At 41.1% G+C, this 15,695-nt stretch overlaps 1 protein-coding gene across 1 annotated transcript in view; it reads right to left on the minus strand.

Moving 5' to 3' along the window:
* Window positions 1-305: 305 nt before the first annotated feature.
* The window catches only part of STYXL2 (serine/threonine/tyrosine interacting like 2), a 129,465-nt gene continuing 114,075 nt past the window's right edge, over window positions 306-15,695 (minus strand). The window contains exons 5-6 of the mRNA XM_089691944.1: window positions 11,193-11,410; window positions 306-3,820 (exon numbers count right to left, since the gene is read on the minus strand). Of these exons, the coding sequence (XP_089548070.1) occupies window positions 1,125-3,820; window positions 11,193-11,410 (2,914 nt within the window). The 3' untranslated portion in view covers window positions 306-1,124. The remainder of the gene's footprint in view (window positions 3,821-11,192; window positions 11,411-15,695) is intronic.

A 15,695-nucleotide genomic window follows, 5' to 3' on the forward strand; every position in this document is an offset into this window, starting at 1 on the left:
CTGATATAAGGTCTACATTATTATATTGCCATATAAAACTCAATATTCTCACCTAGACCTCCACAGAAGCAGGAGCTGTTGAACCACTTGGAGGACCATAAAAGGTCCATATTATTGTATTACCATATACCACCCAACATTCTCACCTAGAGCCCTGAAGGAGGAGTAGCCGTTGAACCACAGCCATGGATTTTTACTCAAGGTGCTCACTTTGGCAGCAAAGTCTTGCCAACTATACCAGTGGAATAAACCTGAAAAATCCTTCTATTAATAAAGCCAGAAATCACAGACAGAGAATAACCATATTAGTCCAGAAAGCAAAAATATTTATTTTCAAAATAGTAAACAGCATAGTAAACAAATTTCATCATAAGAAGACCTCTTCTCTTTTGGTTGGGAGATTAAAAAAATACATTCACATTTTATTTAAAAGTATACAAAATGTGTAGGATTTTGGGGGGCACCCAAAAATTTCAGGGCATCTTGCTATACCCTGCCTTTGTGGTCATGAGATGTAACGTAGATATGACTATGTATGGAGGCTTTATGAATACGCTTGTGTTACTCCTGTCATATGAATCATCCAAATTGTAGGTCATGACTCAATGAAGCAGCCACCACCTGGGTTTTAGAATTTTTTAAATGACTGAGCAGTATGGACGGACCCTCCAACTGTTTACTTTCACCCAGCACAATACTGGCTTTTAAACATGCACATTGATTCTAGAGCCATTTACCGGTCTATACATAATTGTAGTGTCTTTATAAAAGGGAAATGTGGCTATGCCTGTAGCTGTATGAGGTGGGCTGGCTGAACCAGGGAAGGTATATATTTTTTTCCTCTTTGAAATGATGTAGGGTATGTGTGGATATGAAAGACATGATACATATGTTTACCCTCCCACAAGTTGTGTGGCTCCTTCCATAACTTTTGTAGCTATCTATCCTATGGCATTAGTCAGGAAGGATGGCATATAGCTATGGCATTAAAAAACAGGATTAGCTAAACTCGCCAAGAATCCGAAAGGATGCAAAAAGCTAGACCTAAGCTTTGTGGAAATGCCGATATTCACGTGTTTATAAAATATGCAATTTTGTTTTAACATATGTAGGTGATCATAAATTTAGTCTTCTTCTTTGCATCTCCGAAGCCTTGCTTTAGTTTCTTCCTGCCGGTTCCTCCAGGCAGCAATGATAGCGTCATCATCATCCATTTCTTCTGCTTCCTCTTTGTTCTTTCTATACTGAGACCATCTTCCCTCAGAACTTTGACTTTCCATTGGATCTCCATTCTCTTTGTCCTCATCATCTTCACTCTTCCGGAAGCTTGGAGTACATTTTCTTTTGGAGCTGGAATTGAATGAATTTGTCTCACTGGATTCTTCAAGATCTTGAAAATTACTTGTTCTAGATCTCCTAGTGCTGGAGAAGTCAAAGTCATCCAATCCATTTCTATCTTCTGAATGGTCACTGAGGTGGGGTTCAGGGCTCTCATTCTTCATGTACTGAGCATCATGAGCTTTAGACTTCCATACATAGCTGCTGTCTTCTTCTGAGGAAGCTGAAAACCTTGATGAAGACCTATGGGTGTCCCTGTAACTCTGGTATGATGAAGAAGCTTCTTGGTCTTCTTCTGTGATCCTCTTGCTGTATCTGCCAACCTCAGAATTTGTCTCTCTCTGATAGTCTGATCTCCTTGAAATCTTTTCAGACTTGTTCTCACTTTCTGATGTTCTGCTTTCGGTTTTCACATTACTGAGCCATTTGCTGATATTACTCTCCAGCTCGGAGCTGGCACTCTTAGAACTAGAATACTGACTGCCTAGAAAGGAATCCTTTTCACTTTTGTCCCACTCTCGACGTGTAGACAGTCGGGAACTCTGAAAATTTGCACTTGAGATGCTCTCCTTCTCTTCTTCCTCGTCATTTTCTTTTGCCTTTTTCTTTTTGTACATAAAGCTGCGCTTGTTATCAGACACAACTTTTTCCTTACGATATTGGGATAATTTTCCTGTGAGCTCCTCTCTCATTTCATTTTCTTTCTGGTTAAGTTTTTTCAGGTCAACATCATCCATGAAGAGCCCATACAAAGGAACACTAGTTTGGGTGATCTTCCTCTTTGTACTTGATGCGCTTGTATTTGAACTCATTGATGTGTTGTACGACAGCACAGAGTCTGTACTCTTCAAGTCCCGTTGCTGCAGACCAGAACCAGAGAGGCACGACCCACCAGCTGCACCAAATATGGAAGACCTATCATCATCCACTCTTCTTCCAAGATCTCCAGAAGTCATGCTCATAGCCGAAGAAGCGCGGGACATCATCATGATCTCATTTGTTTTTTGAGCTATGGTTTCATTTACCACATTTGCTATCCAATTTTGAATGCTTTCGATGGCAACAGCATCTCCAGCACCAGGAGGCAGATTGTGTGGAGGAGCTAGGGGTACCTGTGCTTGACTTGCCTGAGATACTCGTGATCTGTTGCTTTGCATGCTTAACATGGACGCTGTGTCACTAGCACCACTGGCTGATTGGGCACCAGCAAAAAGGGCAGCTAGCGGGATAGTACCACTAAATGTACTTTCATTATCCCAACCACAAATAGATTGGCTCTCTTCTAAATTCTGCTTGGAGCGTTCCAGGATCTCAGCCCGCCTTTGCCTACGTTTAACAGCTGCGCTGTCTTCACCTTTGGCAATTTCGACAATTTCATCTTTATTTTCATTGCCTACTTTCTTTTGTTGTTTTAATTTCCATGCTTGATAAGCTGTTACATCAACATCTGACTGGCTGGTTTCTTCATCTTCTTTCTTCTTTTCATCTTTACTTTGAGAATCAGAAGTTTCTGAATCCTTTTTGTGGTAACCAAACTGAATTCTTTTAACCTTCCACCTCTCCAGTGCAGTGAGCTTACTTTTGTTATTCTTGCAAAAGTTGAACAGGGAACCTGCCTCTGAGCAAAGACTTTCCTCATCGATGTCCTTGACTCTGATTTTATCTCCTTTCTCAGCCTTAGTCTTGGCTTCCTTTTCAATTTCCAAGAGTCTTTCATTCCACATGTCCCAGGTACTGTCTGTAGATTCGGAGTCCGATCTTCCCTTTTTCATTCTACTTGCAGCGAATTGCCGTTTCAGCATTTGAATCTCCTGAGAGGTGACGCTTTCCACATCACTTATTTCACTTGGCGAATATCCTCTCTCGCTCATTAGAGAACTTACATCATCTCCAAGGTTGTGGGACTGATATTTACTGTTTTCCTTCTGCCAGTTGTAAATCATCTGCTGGACATAATCTCCATCTGCGTCTTCTGGGAGTTTAGGGCCTTCTTTTGTTGGTATCTCTCTAGGTGGAAGCCCTTGTTTTTTTCTCCATTCTTCGTAAAGTTTTTCTTCTTCATCTTCATCAATGAGCGTAGGCTGTTTTGAAACCACACTTGACTTTCCCATCATGCTCATGGCACTGCCCATGACGCTAGTTGTATCTTCTTCCTCCACCGTGATAGAGTGAGCCTTGGCACCCATGACACTCTCCACATCTTCTTCCTCCACGACAATGGAATGAGCCTTGGCTTGTATGACGGAACCTTGACTGGTATTATCATCATCGTCATCAACGTCAAAATATTCACGTTCTTCAAGCAAAGTTTCATTAAGTTCTCTGAGCTGTTTAATAAAGCTGTCGTTGGGGTAGATTGCTCGCTTTTTACGTAATGTCATTAGGGCTTCTAGAATGGTCATGTGGTGAAAGATCATCAAGTACGCTGCAACTAAGACTGCTGATCGGCTCATGCCCATCTCACTGTTCACCAGAACTTTACCTGTAAAAAAAAAGGACAGAGGTTGTCATTGCTCTGCAAGGTGAAAATATCCAAAATAAAATATAACTTTTAGATATTGATCTTTTTAGGTTTGCATTTATATATCAAGTGCATAATGAAAATTTAGAATTTTTGTAAAGCTTCGGAAACACTTCATACTTGAGGAAGAGCTCAAGCCCTGTTTTTTTTGCTGTCTGTTTTTCCATGTGGTAGAATTTTACTCCCTTCTTGTTCCAGTGGTTATTTTATTTATTTATTTAAGGTACTTATATAGCACTGACAATTTACGCAGTGCTTTACATATATATTGTACATTCACATCAGTCCCTAACCCTCAAGGGGCGTACAATCTAAGGTCACTAACTCACATTCATATACAAGGGCCAATTTAGACAGGATCCAATTAACCTACCAGCATGTCTTTGGAGTATAGGAGGAAACTGGAGTACCCGGAGGAAACCCACACAGGCACAGGGAGAACATGCAAACTCCAGGCAGGAGGTGCCATGGCTGGGATTTGAACCAACCAACCCTAGTACTGCCAGGCAGAAGTGCTAACCATTTAGCCACTGTGACCATTTAGCCACATGGTCAATGATAACAGGAGGACTCTCCAACAAATCCATTAAAAACACTTATTTTTAATATAGTAGGAAGTGATAAGAACCTTTTTTTAAGATTTTCATTGCTGTTCATTTTCATGTTTGGAGAAATTTCTTAAATGTTTCTGTTCCTAGGTTGCAGCGCCTGGGTTTATTATTAGAGAACCCAGCACAGTCTCTAAAATTGAGTGTCATGGATGCTACCTGAAAAGTGTCTGTAATATATCTCTCCTACCCACCTCTATAGGCTAAACTAAATAATACCAGGACTGATGCCTGTAGGTGGTGAAATCATATCTGAATGTTAGACTGCCCTCTACTTTATTTGGCCACTTTTACAGCATTGGCACTTTTTTCAGTCTTTTAAGCCTAAGTGCAACCAAACAGTTTTTTAGGTTCTGTAAGGTGGGGGAAAGGGTTAGAACCCCTGCCATGTTTAAACTGCCTTATGTGTCCTATTGCTGTGGGAAGATTTACTCTCACTTCCTGTGCATATAACAAGAGCAGTGCCAGGATAAGGTCATCCAGTGCCCACAACCAAGATGCCAAACTGTACCACCACTCCTCCCAATTGTCTTCTGCAGCTGGGATCTATGATACTAGCACTGCAGCACCACTTCTGCCTGACAGTTGCAAAAAAAAAAGTTGGGACGCTAGTCAGCCCCCCTAGAGTGCCAGTATCTGGTGCAGACCGCACCCTCCTAAGTATTTCACTTGTGCAGACAATGGACCTCACCATCAGAGAAAGCCCCCACGCAGCAGGGCGGCTTAGTAAAGGATGGAAGGGGTGAGGGCAAGGTTTTCAGCTCGGTTGAATGTACCATACAGGCTACACTCGTGGTGCCCCCCCAACACATAAAGACACTGCGCTCTGGGCTGCCCCTCTTGCCTGTCTTCCTAGTCCTGGCCCTGGACAAGAGTCAAACAGAGGAGGAAGTGATGGGGATTGAAAGAGCACATTTATTTGGTGGACTGGAGAAAGGTTATAATCTCTGTCAGGTTTTTATTGCTCACTTTGACTTTCTGCACCGGGGACACCAGCACCCTCTCATTCCTTTTTCTGTTATCCACCCAGGATGGGAAGAGAGGGAAAATCTGCCCAGTGAGGACGTTGGGCATCAATCAAACCTTGACAGACTCCTACCCACTTCAGTTTTCTCTGTAGTTGGTCTTGGAATTTTGTATAAATAAGCCAAAAGGCAAACAGGACAAAAACAGACAAAAAATACACACAAAACAATAAAATGTCATGCTAATCTCATAACTCATACAAACTTTCCCTCGGCATTCCATTGACTGGATACAACATTGGTACCTGTTTAGTAGCCTGTCAGATGGGAGAAATCTTTTATTGCTGGAACCAAAATGTCTCCCATAACAAATAGAATCTAACGCTTGTAAAAACTGTCCTAAATTAAAAATAAATAATGTCCGCCATCTCCTGTTCACATGTGTGGATTATGTCTAGACTGGGAGACAAGCATCTACCTCCATTGTCTGGTCTCATTATGTATGTTCTCTGCTTCAGGGCCACTGCACTGTAGAACAAGGACACGCGCTATTTTTAAGGTGCCGCAGGACATGGGTCAAGTCTCTGACAAGACATGATATATATATATACATATATATATATATATATATATACATATATATATATATATATATATATATATAAAATATAAACAGTATATTGTTCCTGTATTTAACAGATATTTAGGGAAGGTGAAAGCAAATATTTTCTGGTTCCCTTTAAAGAACTGCAGGCTAATGTATATATAAAAAAAATATTTAAATCCACCTATTTGTCCTTTCAAAAGTCAGGAAATCACTTTTAAGCTGGAATCTACTTTTTCACTGAGTTACTAAAGCTGGTCATGCACCAGTAGATATTTGCTTGATAAATTCTGTTTTCTGAGCTTTTGCTTAATTTTCTAAGACTGGGGTCAAATCGGCTACGGGTTTCAACCGCACTGACGAGGAAAATTGGAGAATGATGGAAATTAATAAATAATCATAAAAAATAATAATATGATAATAATAAATTTAATTCAATAATATAATCAAACCGAAAACACTGAAATTTGAAATATAGCGCCAAGTTTGCACATCACTGAGCACATCACTGAGTCGTTTTCAGTGTCTGATGACGAATTTCCCCCACGAATCATTATCACTCAATTCTGCAAGTGGTTCTGATTTACTATCGCTGTTCTCTAGCCGGTCTAAAACCGCTTTTGACCTAAAGGGACGCTTTTTGGACGCCATGGACGTTTCTCAGTTTCCAGGCAGAAAGAACAGTAAAAATGCAGGCAGGGCGCCGGACAAAGCACTCGGGACAAAATGTATGTGAAATGGTTTGATACAGGAATGTTATACTATGTGATTTTAGTGATTTTAGTGAATGTCACTTTTTGTCATTTTCAAATTTCTCGCCAGTTCTGTCCCCCGTACGTCCCAACACTCGCAGGGGACGGAACCCAGAAGACAGATGCCGGATTACATTGCCGGGGACACTGCAGGAGGGACATCGCGGGAGCGCAGGACAAGGTAAGTGATCGAGGGATCGTGGAGCAGCGCCGGATGGTAAGCCCGAGTGTAGCTCGGGGGGGTTACTGCTTGTGGTACTGAAACTTTACCCCGAGCTACACTCGGGAATACCGCCAGGGAAGTTAACTCTTTCCTGTGAATCCCAGATGTTCAGGGAAGCAGCATGGTGAGAGCAGGAGCCAGCAGCTTTGAAAGTTTCTAACTGCAAGCGCTGGATTAGGAACTTTAACAAATAGTTTACTGGGGAATGCTTATTTTTTTTGTGCTCAATGCGTTAAACCAATGAAAAAAAAAAAAAATTGTATAATACTACTTTAAGCATGCAGTGGGAGTGGCTTCTCTACTGGTTAGCGCAAGGGGGAGGTCAGTGTGGGCATCACCAGTGTGTCAATGTCCATTTGGGATAGTGCTCTTTCAAATATCTAGAACTGTGGCATCTGCAAATTGATGTCACCCCCTCTTCGTTTATGAAGCCATATTGCACAATGGGGGCGAGATGATCCCAATAATATGTGCATTATTTTATAAATCCCTTGTTAGACCTAGGAATTCCTATTTTTTTTTTACTTAGTATTCACCTCCTGTAGCCAGAGATGCCCTTTAAAGTAGATCTAAACCCCAAATGAATGAGATTTAGTGTGCTAAAATAACTACTATATGTATCAAATGGCTTTTTTGTGTTTTAATAGTGACAGTGGTGTGCCATGGCTGTGTCATGTGTTTCAGCATGGCCACTTGTAGTCTCCACCAGGGGGTAAATGTGACAGGGTGACAACTCAGGAGCACAACTTGAAGACTCTTGTCACCCCATAACAGGAAGTGTCTAAATAATGGTCATCGTGACAGGATTGCTTAGCATTCTTTTAATGACAGCTGCAGTATAAATAAATAAAAAAAAAAAGGTTAATAATTCTTTTGAAATGACATTGACACATTGAAGTTTATATGAAATTTTAGTATTACTTTGAACTCTGTTGACAGGTACATGTTTTTATTTAGTTTTGAAAACCTGTATTAGGTAACTTGAGGTGTAATAAAGAGTGTGTTATATTCCAGCTGAATACTCTGGCTTGTTCCCACCCCGAGTTATATTCGGGTAGTGTCCTGCCGTAGCACAGAGTGACTTGTGTGTGCTCAGGCGCAGATTCAAACTACTTCCAGAAAACGGAGATCTGACTGTAAATTGTATTATTATGCTGCACTTTTATTTTTATCCTTTGTTATTGTTACGCCTAAAATATCTCTGAAACCCCTGATGATTCATCACCCAATTTCAGGTCTGTCAAGCAGCAGCGGGGTATTTTTATCTGTTTTGTGGACACAGGGGCCTCTCTCTCCGAGAAGGGACTGGTGGCAGCAATGTGGCGTGCGCAACTCCGCATGAACAGAACAGCAGCCTATGTGTCCAGAGGAACGGGAAACAAGCAGGTCCAAAAATAAAGATTGCTCATCTAAATTTTCACTTATGGCACCAATGTATGGGCCAGCCTGAAAGTCCAATAAAAATCTATATAGGAACAACTAAACGTGTATCTCCTAACATCTTCACCATAGGTTCTTCTCCTCTTATCACCTCTCCTTCCCTCTGTTCCCTTCACTCCCTGCCTCCCCTCTCTTATCCTTACCTCTCCATCCTCCCATCTCCTGTACCTTGCCCTCCTCTCTTTTCATCATCTCCCCTCCTCTACTTTTCTCACGTACCCTTCTTTCCTCTCCTTTCCTTCCATCCTCACCACTCCTACCCTGCTCTCCTCTCTTCTCATCTCCTGTCCCCTTCTTCTTTTCCTCTCTCCTCCTTTCATCCTATTCCTTTCACTTATCTCCTCTTTCGTTCCTGCTTCTTTCCTGTCCCTTCTAATACTGTCCTCACTATTGCACTCCATTCCATCTCTTGTTCCCTTCACCCATCTCCTTTCCTCTATCCTCCTTCACATCTCTTATCCCCTCCACTCCTTTCCCCTTCTCTCTTCATATCTTTAATCATTGCCTTATTTCTCCTTTTCCTTTCCTGTTCTTTAATCTCTTCTCCTGTCGCCTCTACTCCTTTGCCCTCCCCTCTCCCTTCCTCCTTGTTTCTGGTCTCTCTCTCTCCCTCCCCTCCCCATTCCATTACTCCTGTCCTCCTCACTCCTCTCTTTCACTAATTCATTGTCACCCTCACTCATGTCCTCACTTTTAATGTGTCCCCTTCACTCCTCTCATCACTTGTGCGCTCAACTCCTCTCTTTTTTTCTTGTCTCTTGTCCCCTCTAACCATTACTCTTCATGTGCCCTCCACTCCTCTCCTCACTCTTTCACCAATACCCTGTCCCCTTCACTCCTCTCATCACTCCTGTCTTTTTGTCTCATCTCTTGTCCCCTCCATTCATCACTTCTCTTTTTCTAACTCTTCCTCTCATCTTCTCTCTCCTCCACTCTTCTCCCTTCTTGTGCCTCTCACTCCTCTCTCTTTTTCTGATTTCTTGTCCCACCCACTCATTTCCACTCCTTTTCCTTTTCTCTTCCTCTCATCTCGTGTCCCCATTACTCACCACTCCTGTCTCCTTCTTTTATCTCCTTTTTCTTCCACTCATCTCCTCTCCTTTCCTGTCTCCTCCTCTCATCTTCTCTGCTCTCCAGTCCTCTTCTGTTCTCCCCCCTATCTTTTTTTCCTCCCTGCCCCTTCTCTCTTGTCCTACATTAAAATCTATGTCCCCTTGACTCATCTCCTGTCCCCCCACTTCTTTCTTCTCTTCTCCCTTCCTCCCTGTCCTAATCCTCTTCCCCTTTCCTCTCCAGTCCTTAACTTTAATCTCTTGTCCCCTACACACCTTTTCTTTCTCTTTCACCAATTTCTTGACCCCTCTCCTATCTCCCTTCTTTTCCCCTCTCCTCCTCTTACCTAATGTCCCTTCTTCTTCTCGCCTCTTCATTTCGTAACTCTTATTTCTTATCTCCTCCACTCTTCTCCTCGCTCTTTCACTAATTTATTGTTATCTATCTCCTCTCCTTTCTTCTCTCCTCTCATTCTCTCAAAATTTTCCCCTTCATTCCTCTTTTTGTCTCATCTCTTATCCCCTTCACTCATCACTCCTCTTTTCTCTTCACCTCCTCTCATCCTTTCTCTTCTCCACTCTTCTCCCCTCTTGTGCCCTTCACTCCTCTTTTTCTCATCTCTTGTCCCCTCCACTCATCTCCACTTCTTTTCTTCTCTCCGCCTTTCATCTCTTGTCCCCTCTGCTCCCCTGATCTCCTATGTCAGTCACTCCCATAGCCTTCTCTCATCTCTCGTCCCCTCCACTCATCTCCACTTCCGTTCCTCTCTCCTCCTTTCATCTCTTGTCCCCTCTGCTCTCCTGATCTCTTATGTCCGTCACTCTCGTTGCCTTCTCTCATCTCTTGTCCCCTGCACTCATCTCCTCTCCTTTCATATTTCCACCTCTCAACCCCTCCTATCCTCTCCCCTGATTGTATTTTTTCCTCTCTGCCCCCTTTCTCCTCTCTTGTCCCATACTAAAATCTTTTGTTGCCTCAAGTTATTTCCTGTCCCTTCTACTGCTTTATTGTCTCCTCTCTCTTCCTCCCTGTCCCAATTATTCTCCTCTTTACTCTCCAGTCCTCTTGTCCCCTCCACTCCTTTCCTTACTTGTGGCCTCCACTTCTCTCTTGTGCGCCTTTTTTTTCACCAATTTCGTGTCCCCTCTCCTGTCTCCTCTCTTCTCCCCTCTCCTCCTTTCATCTAATGTCTCTTCCACTTCTCTCCATTTATTAACTCTAATCTCTTTTCTCCTGCACTCCTCTCTTGTGCCCTCCATTCCTCTCTTGTGCCCCCCCACTCCTCTCCTTGCTCTTTCATTCATTTCTTGTCTCTTCCCCTATCTCCTCTCTTTTCCCCTCTCCTCCTTTCAACTAATGACCTTTCCACTTTACTCCTCTCCATTCCTTAACTCTAATCTTTTTTCCCCTCCACTCCTCTCCTCACTTGTGCCCTCAACTCCTCTCCCCTCTTGTTCACTAATTCCTGGTCCCCTCCCCTATCCTCTCTATTTTCCCCTCTCCTCTTCTTGTCTATTGTCCCCTCTACTCCTCTCTTCTCGCCTACCTTCCACCACTCTCTTTCTTTCATTTCTTGTTCCCTCCATCCATTTCCTCTCTCCTTCTCTCATGTCTTGTCCTCTCCGCTCCTCTCCCCTCTCTTGTATTATCCTTTAATATAAAAACTATTATACATAAATTATAATTACCCCTGTAGGTGAGCAAAGCTTCATCAAGGAACTCGGCAGCCGGTCTGAAAAACTTTGAGATGTCGCAATCGGGAAAGTCATCGACTTCAACGCCCATGTACTGGACCTCCATTCCAGTGTAGAATTCAGGCCCCGTAAACACTGTGGTGTTGTGCCCGGCATTCAGGATGTGAGTGATGCCCATCCGCTTCAGGCGCCCCTTGTTGACAGCCACACTCCTAAAATATAAATGGAAGTCAGGCAACTGTAAAAGGTCATGTGGTCCACTGACACTTGCTCCAATGGATTTAAGGGGTCAGTCCACCCAAAAGTTATGTTTGAGCTATTGGTAGAGCCTGATTAGTTGAGGCACAGTGATGACAAGGCTATTGTTCTTTACCATTCCAAAAACTAAGAAAAAATAAATCATGAATTTGAGAGTTACCTTTATATATAAAATGTCCCCCGGAATATTGCTATCATAGTGAGGTGTCTGTGAGCTGCACTGTACACAGCAGCATTTACAATCATGTTAGGCGGATTTCAGCTGTCATTTGTTCTAGGAGGGAGATGGAAGGGCGCAACAAAGCGAAGGAGAAGCTTGAAATACGAGAAAGAACAGTAATGAAATATAACCGAGAAAATGAAGCCGCAATGAAGCAGGCGGAAAAAGTGAAATCTTGTACTTCTATCTGGAATGAGTTTCACATTAAAGATTGCGGCGTGTTCTGTGTTAGAGATTATTGTATATATACACACAGCTCCATCATTACCATTGTCAGTGACAGCGTGGCCTCATTGTCTGAGCCTGGCCTGCTGCTTTCCGCTGGAACATTATTGGTGAATAGAGCCGTATTCCCGAGATCAGCCTTCCCAATGACACAGTCCGGCAATGAGAAATCTCCGGCCTGATTACACAATAATGTGCCGAATAAAGGTGAGCCGCAGTGTGCCATTACCGGGTTATAGACGGATATTACCGAGCTGTGCGCCCCATCCCCAGGAATCATCAGAACATGTGTGACAATCTACTGACACCACACTGGAGAGGAACACACTGTCCATCCATTTCTATCTATATATTATCTATCAATCTATTTATGTATCTATTGTACATCTATATACTATATATCTATGTTCAGTTTATCTATCTATTGGTCATCTATATACTATATATCTATGTTCTGTTTATCTAACTATATATTATCTATCTATATACTATATATCTATGTACAGTTTATCTATCTATATTATCTATCTATATACTATATATCTATGTACAGTTTATCTATCTATATATTATCTATCTATATACTTTATATCTATGTACAGTTTATCTATCTATTGTACATCTATATACTATATATCTATGTTCAGTTTATCTATATCATATCTATCTATCTATTGTGCATGTATCTATAATATATATATATATCTATGTACAGTTTATCTATCTATATAATATCTATCTATCTATCTATCTATCTATCTATCTATCTATCTATCTATCTATGTATATATTATCTGTCAATCTATTTATCAATTTATTGTGCATGTATCTATATATATATATATATATATATATATATATATATATATATATATAAAATATATCTAGGTACAGTTTGTCTATCTATCTATCTATCTATCTACCTACGTATCTATCTATAATCCAGCTATCTGTCTATTTATCTATATAATACCTACCTACCTATCTTTCTACCGCTTTATATATGGTATAATCTATCTATCTATCTATCTATCTATCTATCTATCTATCTATCTATCATTTATCTTCTGTATATATTATCTATAAATCTATTTTTCTATCTATCATCCATCCATCTATATAATATATCTATGTACAATTTATCTATCTATCTATTGTCTATCTATATGTTTGTCAAGTTATCTATATATTGTCTATCGATCTACCTATCTATGTGTATAATGTCTATCAAACTATCTATCTATCTTAAACCTATAATGTATCTATCTTTCTTGTGATACCTATAATCTATCTAAGTGTCTTTTTATATCTTTATCTTTTTCATACCTACACTGTAATTATCTATTTATCTCAGATCTATCTATCTATCTATCTATCTATCTATCTATCTATCTATCTATCTATCTATATCTATCTACCTATCTATCTACATATCTATCTACTGTATAGTCTAGCTATCTGTCTGTCTATTTATCTATATAATATATTTCTATCTAATATCTATTTACAGTCCATCTATATAATATCTATTAAACAATCTATTTACAGTATCTCTCTAATATCTATCATTCTATCTCTCTATCTATCATTTATCTTCTGTATATACAGTTGCAAGAAAAAGTATGTGAACCCCTTGGGATTACGTGGAGTTTTGCATGAATTGGGCATAAAATGTGCTCTGAACGTCATCTAAGTCACAACAATAGAAGAACACAGTCTGCTGAACATAATACTACACAAACATTAGATGTTGCCATGGTTTAATTGCACGTAACATGTAAATATTCACAGTGCAGGGAGGAAAAAGTATGTGAACCTTTGGACTTAATAACTGGTTGACCCTCCTTTGGCAGCAATAAGTTCAACCAAACATTTCCTGTAGTTGCAGATCAGACCTGCACAACGATCTGGAGTCATTTTGGACCACTCCTCTTCACAAAACTGTTTCAGTGTAGCAATATTCTTGGGATGTCTGGTGTGAATCGCTCTCTTAAGGTCATGCCACAGCATTTCAATCGGGTTGAGGTCAGGACTCTGACTGGGCCACTCCAGAAGGCGTATTCTGTGCTGTTGCAGCCATTGTTTTGTTGAATTACTTGTATGCTTTGGGTCATTGTCCTGTTGCATCGCCCATCCTCTGCGGAGCTTCAGTTGGTGGACAGATGGTCGTACGTTTTCCTGTAAAATGTCTTGATAAACTCTGGAATTCATTTTCCCATCAATGACAACAATCTGTCCAGGCCCTGAGGCAGCAAAGCAGCCCCAAACCATGATGCTCCCTCCGCCATGTTTCACAGTGGGGATAAGGTTTTGATGTTGGTGTGCTGTGCCTTTTTTTCTCCACACATAGTGTTGTGTGTTCTTCCCAAACAACTCAATCTTGGTTTCATCTGTCCACAGTATATTTTGCCAGTAGTGCTGTGGAACATCCAGGTGCTCTTTTGCAAACTTCAAACGTGCTGCAATATTCTTTTTGGACAGCAATGGCTTCCTCCGTGGTGTCCTCACATGTACTCCATTCTTGTTTAATGTTTTCCTTATTGTAGATGTGTCAACAAAAATGTTAGCATGTGCCAGAGATTTCTGTAGGTCTTTAGCTGACACTCTGGGATTCTTCTTTACCTCATGCAGCATTCTGCGCTGTGCTCTTGCAGTCATTTTTACAGGACGACCACGCCTAGGGAGAGTAGCAACAGTGCTAAACTTTCTCCATTTGTAGACAGTCTGTCTTACCGTGGACACACGAACATCAAGGCTTTTGGAGATACTTTTGTAACCCTTTCCAGCTTCATGCAAGTCAACAATTCTTGATCGTAGGTCTTCTGAGAGCTCTTTTCTGCAAGGCATGGTTCACATCAGACAGTGCTTCTTGAAACCAGTAAACCCAAAACAGGTGTGTGTTTTTTAAGGGCAGGACAGCTGTCAGCAACACATCCAATATCATCACACTGATTGGAGTCAAGGTTGGCTCACTCTTGGCTCCAATTAGCTCTGGGAGAAGTCATTAAGCTAGGGCCTCACATACTTTTCCCTCCCTGCACTGTGAATGTTTACATGTTATGTGCAATTAAACCATGGCAACATCTAATGTTTGTGTAGTATTATGTTCAGCAGACTGTGTTCTTCTATTGTTGTGACTTAGATGACGTTCAGAGCACATTTTATGCCCAATTCATGCAAAACTCCATGTAATCCCAAGGGGTTCACATACTTTTTCTTGCAACTGTATTATCTATCCATCTATTTTTCTATCTATCATCCATCCATCTATATAATATATCTATGTACACTTTATCTATCTATCTATAGTCTATCTGTCTGTCAAGTTATCTATATAATATCTATCTATCTATCTATCTATCTATCTATCTATCTATCTATCTATCTATCTATCTATCTCAAACCTATAATGTATCTATCTTTCTTTGTAATATCTATAATCTATCTGTTTGTCGAGTTATCTATATATTATCTATCGATCTACCTATCTATGTGTATAATGTCTATCATGTGGGCCTGATGGTGGCATTGTTAGACGTGATGGAGAAGTCAGTGGGGGGGGGGGTGCGCGGGCTGGGGGGAAAACTAGGAGCTTGGTTTTGAAGAGGTTCAGTTTAAGAAAGTGGAGCGACATCCAATCTGATATGTCGTTCAGTAGGCTAGTGATTCGGGCAGAGACTGAAGGGGTGAGGCGAGGGGTCGAGAGATAGATTTGCGTGTCGTCGGCATAGAGGTGGTAGTTGAAGCCGTGAGAGTGTATCAGTTGGCCAAGGGAGGAGGTGTAGATGGAGAAG

Source organism: Staurois parvus, unplaced genomic scaffold, assembly GCF_062004578.1.
Source record: "Staurois parvus isolate SC_StPar_1 unplaced genomic scaffold, SC_StPar_1.0 ptg000574l, whole genome shotgun sequence".
In the NCBI taxonomy this organism is placed as follows: domain Eukaryota; kingdom Metazoa; phylum Chordata; class Amphibia; order Anura; family Ranidae; genus Staurois; species Staurois parvus.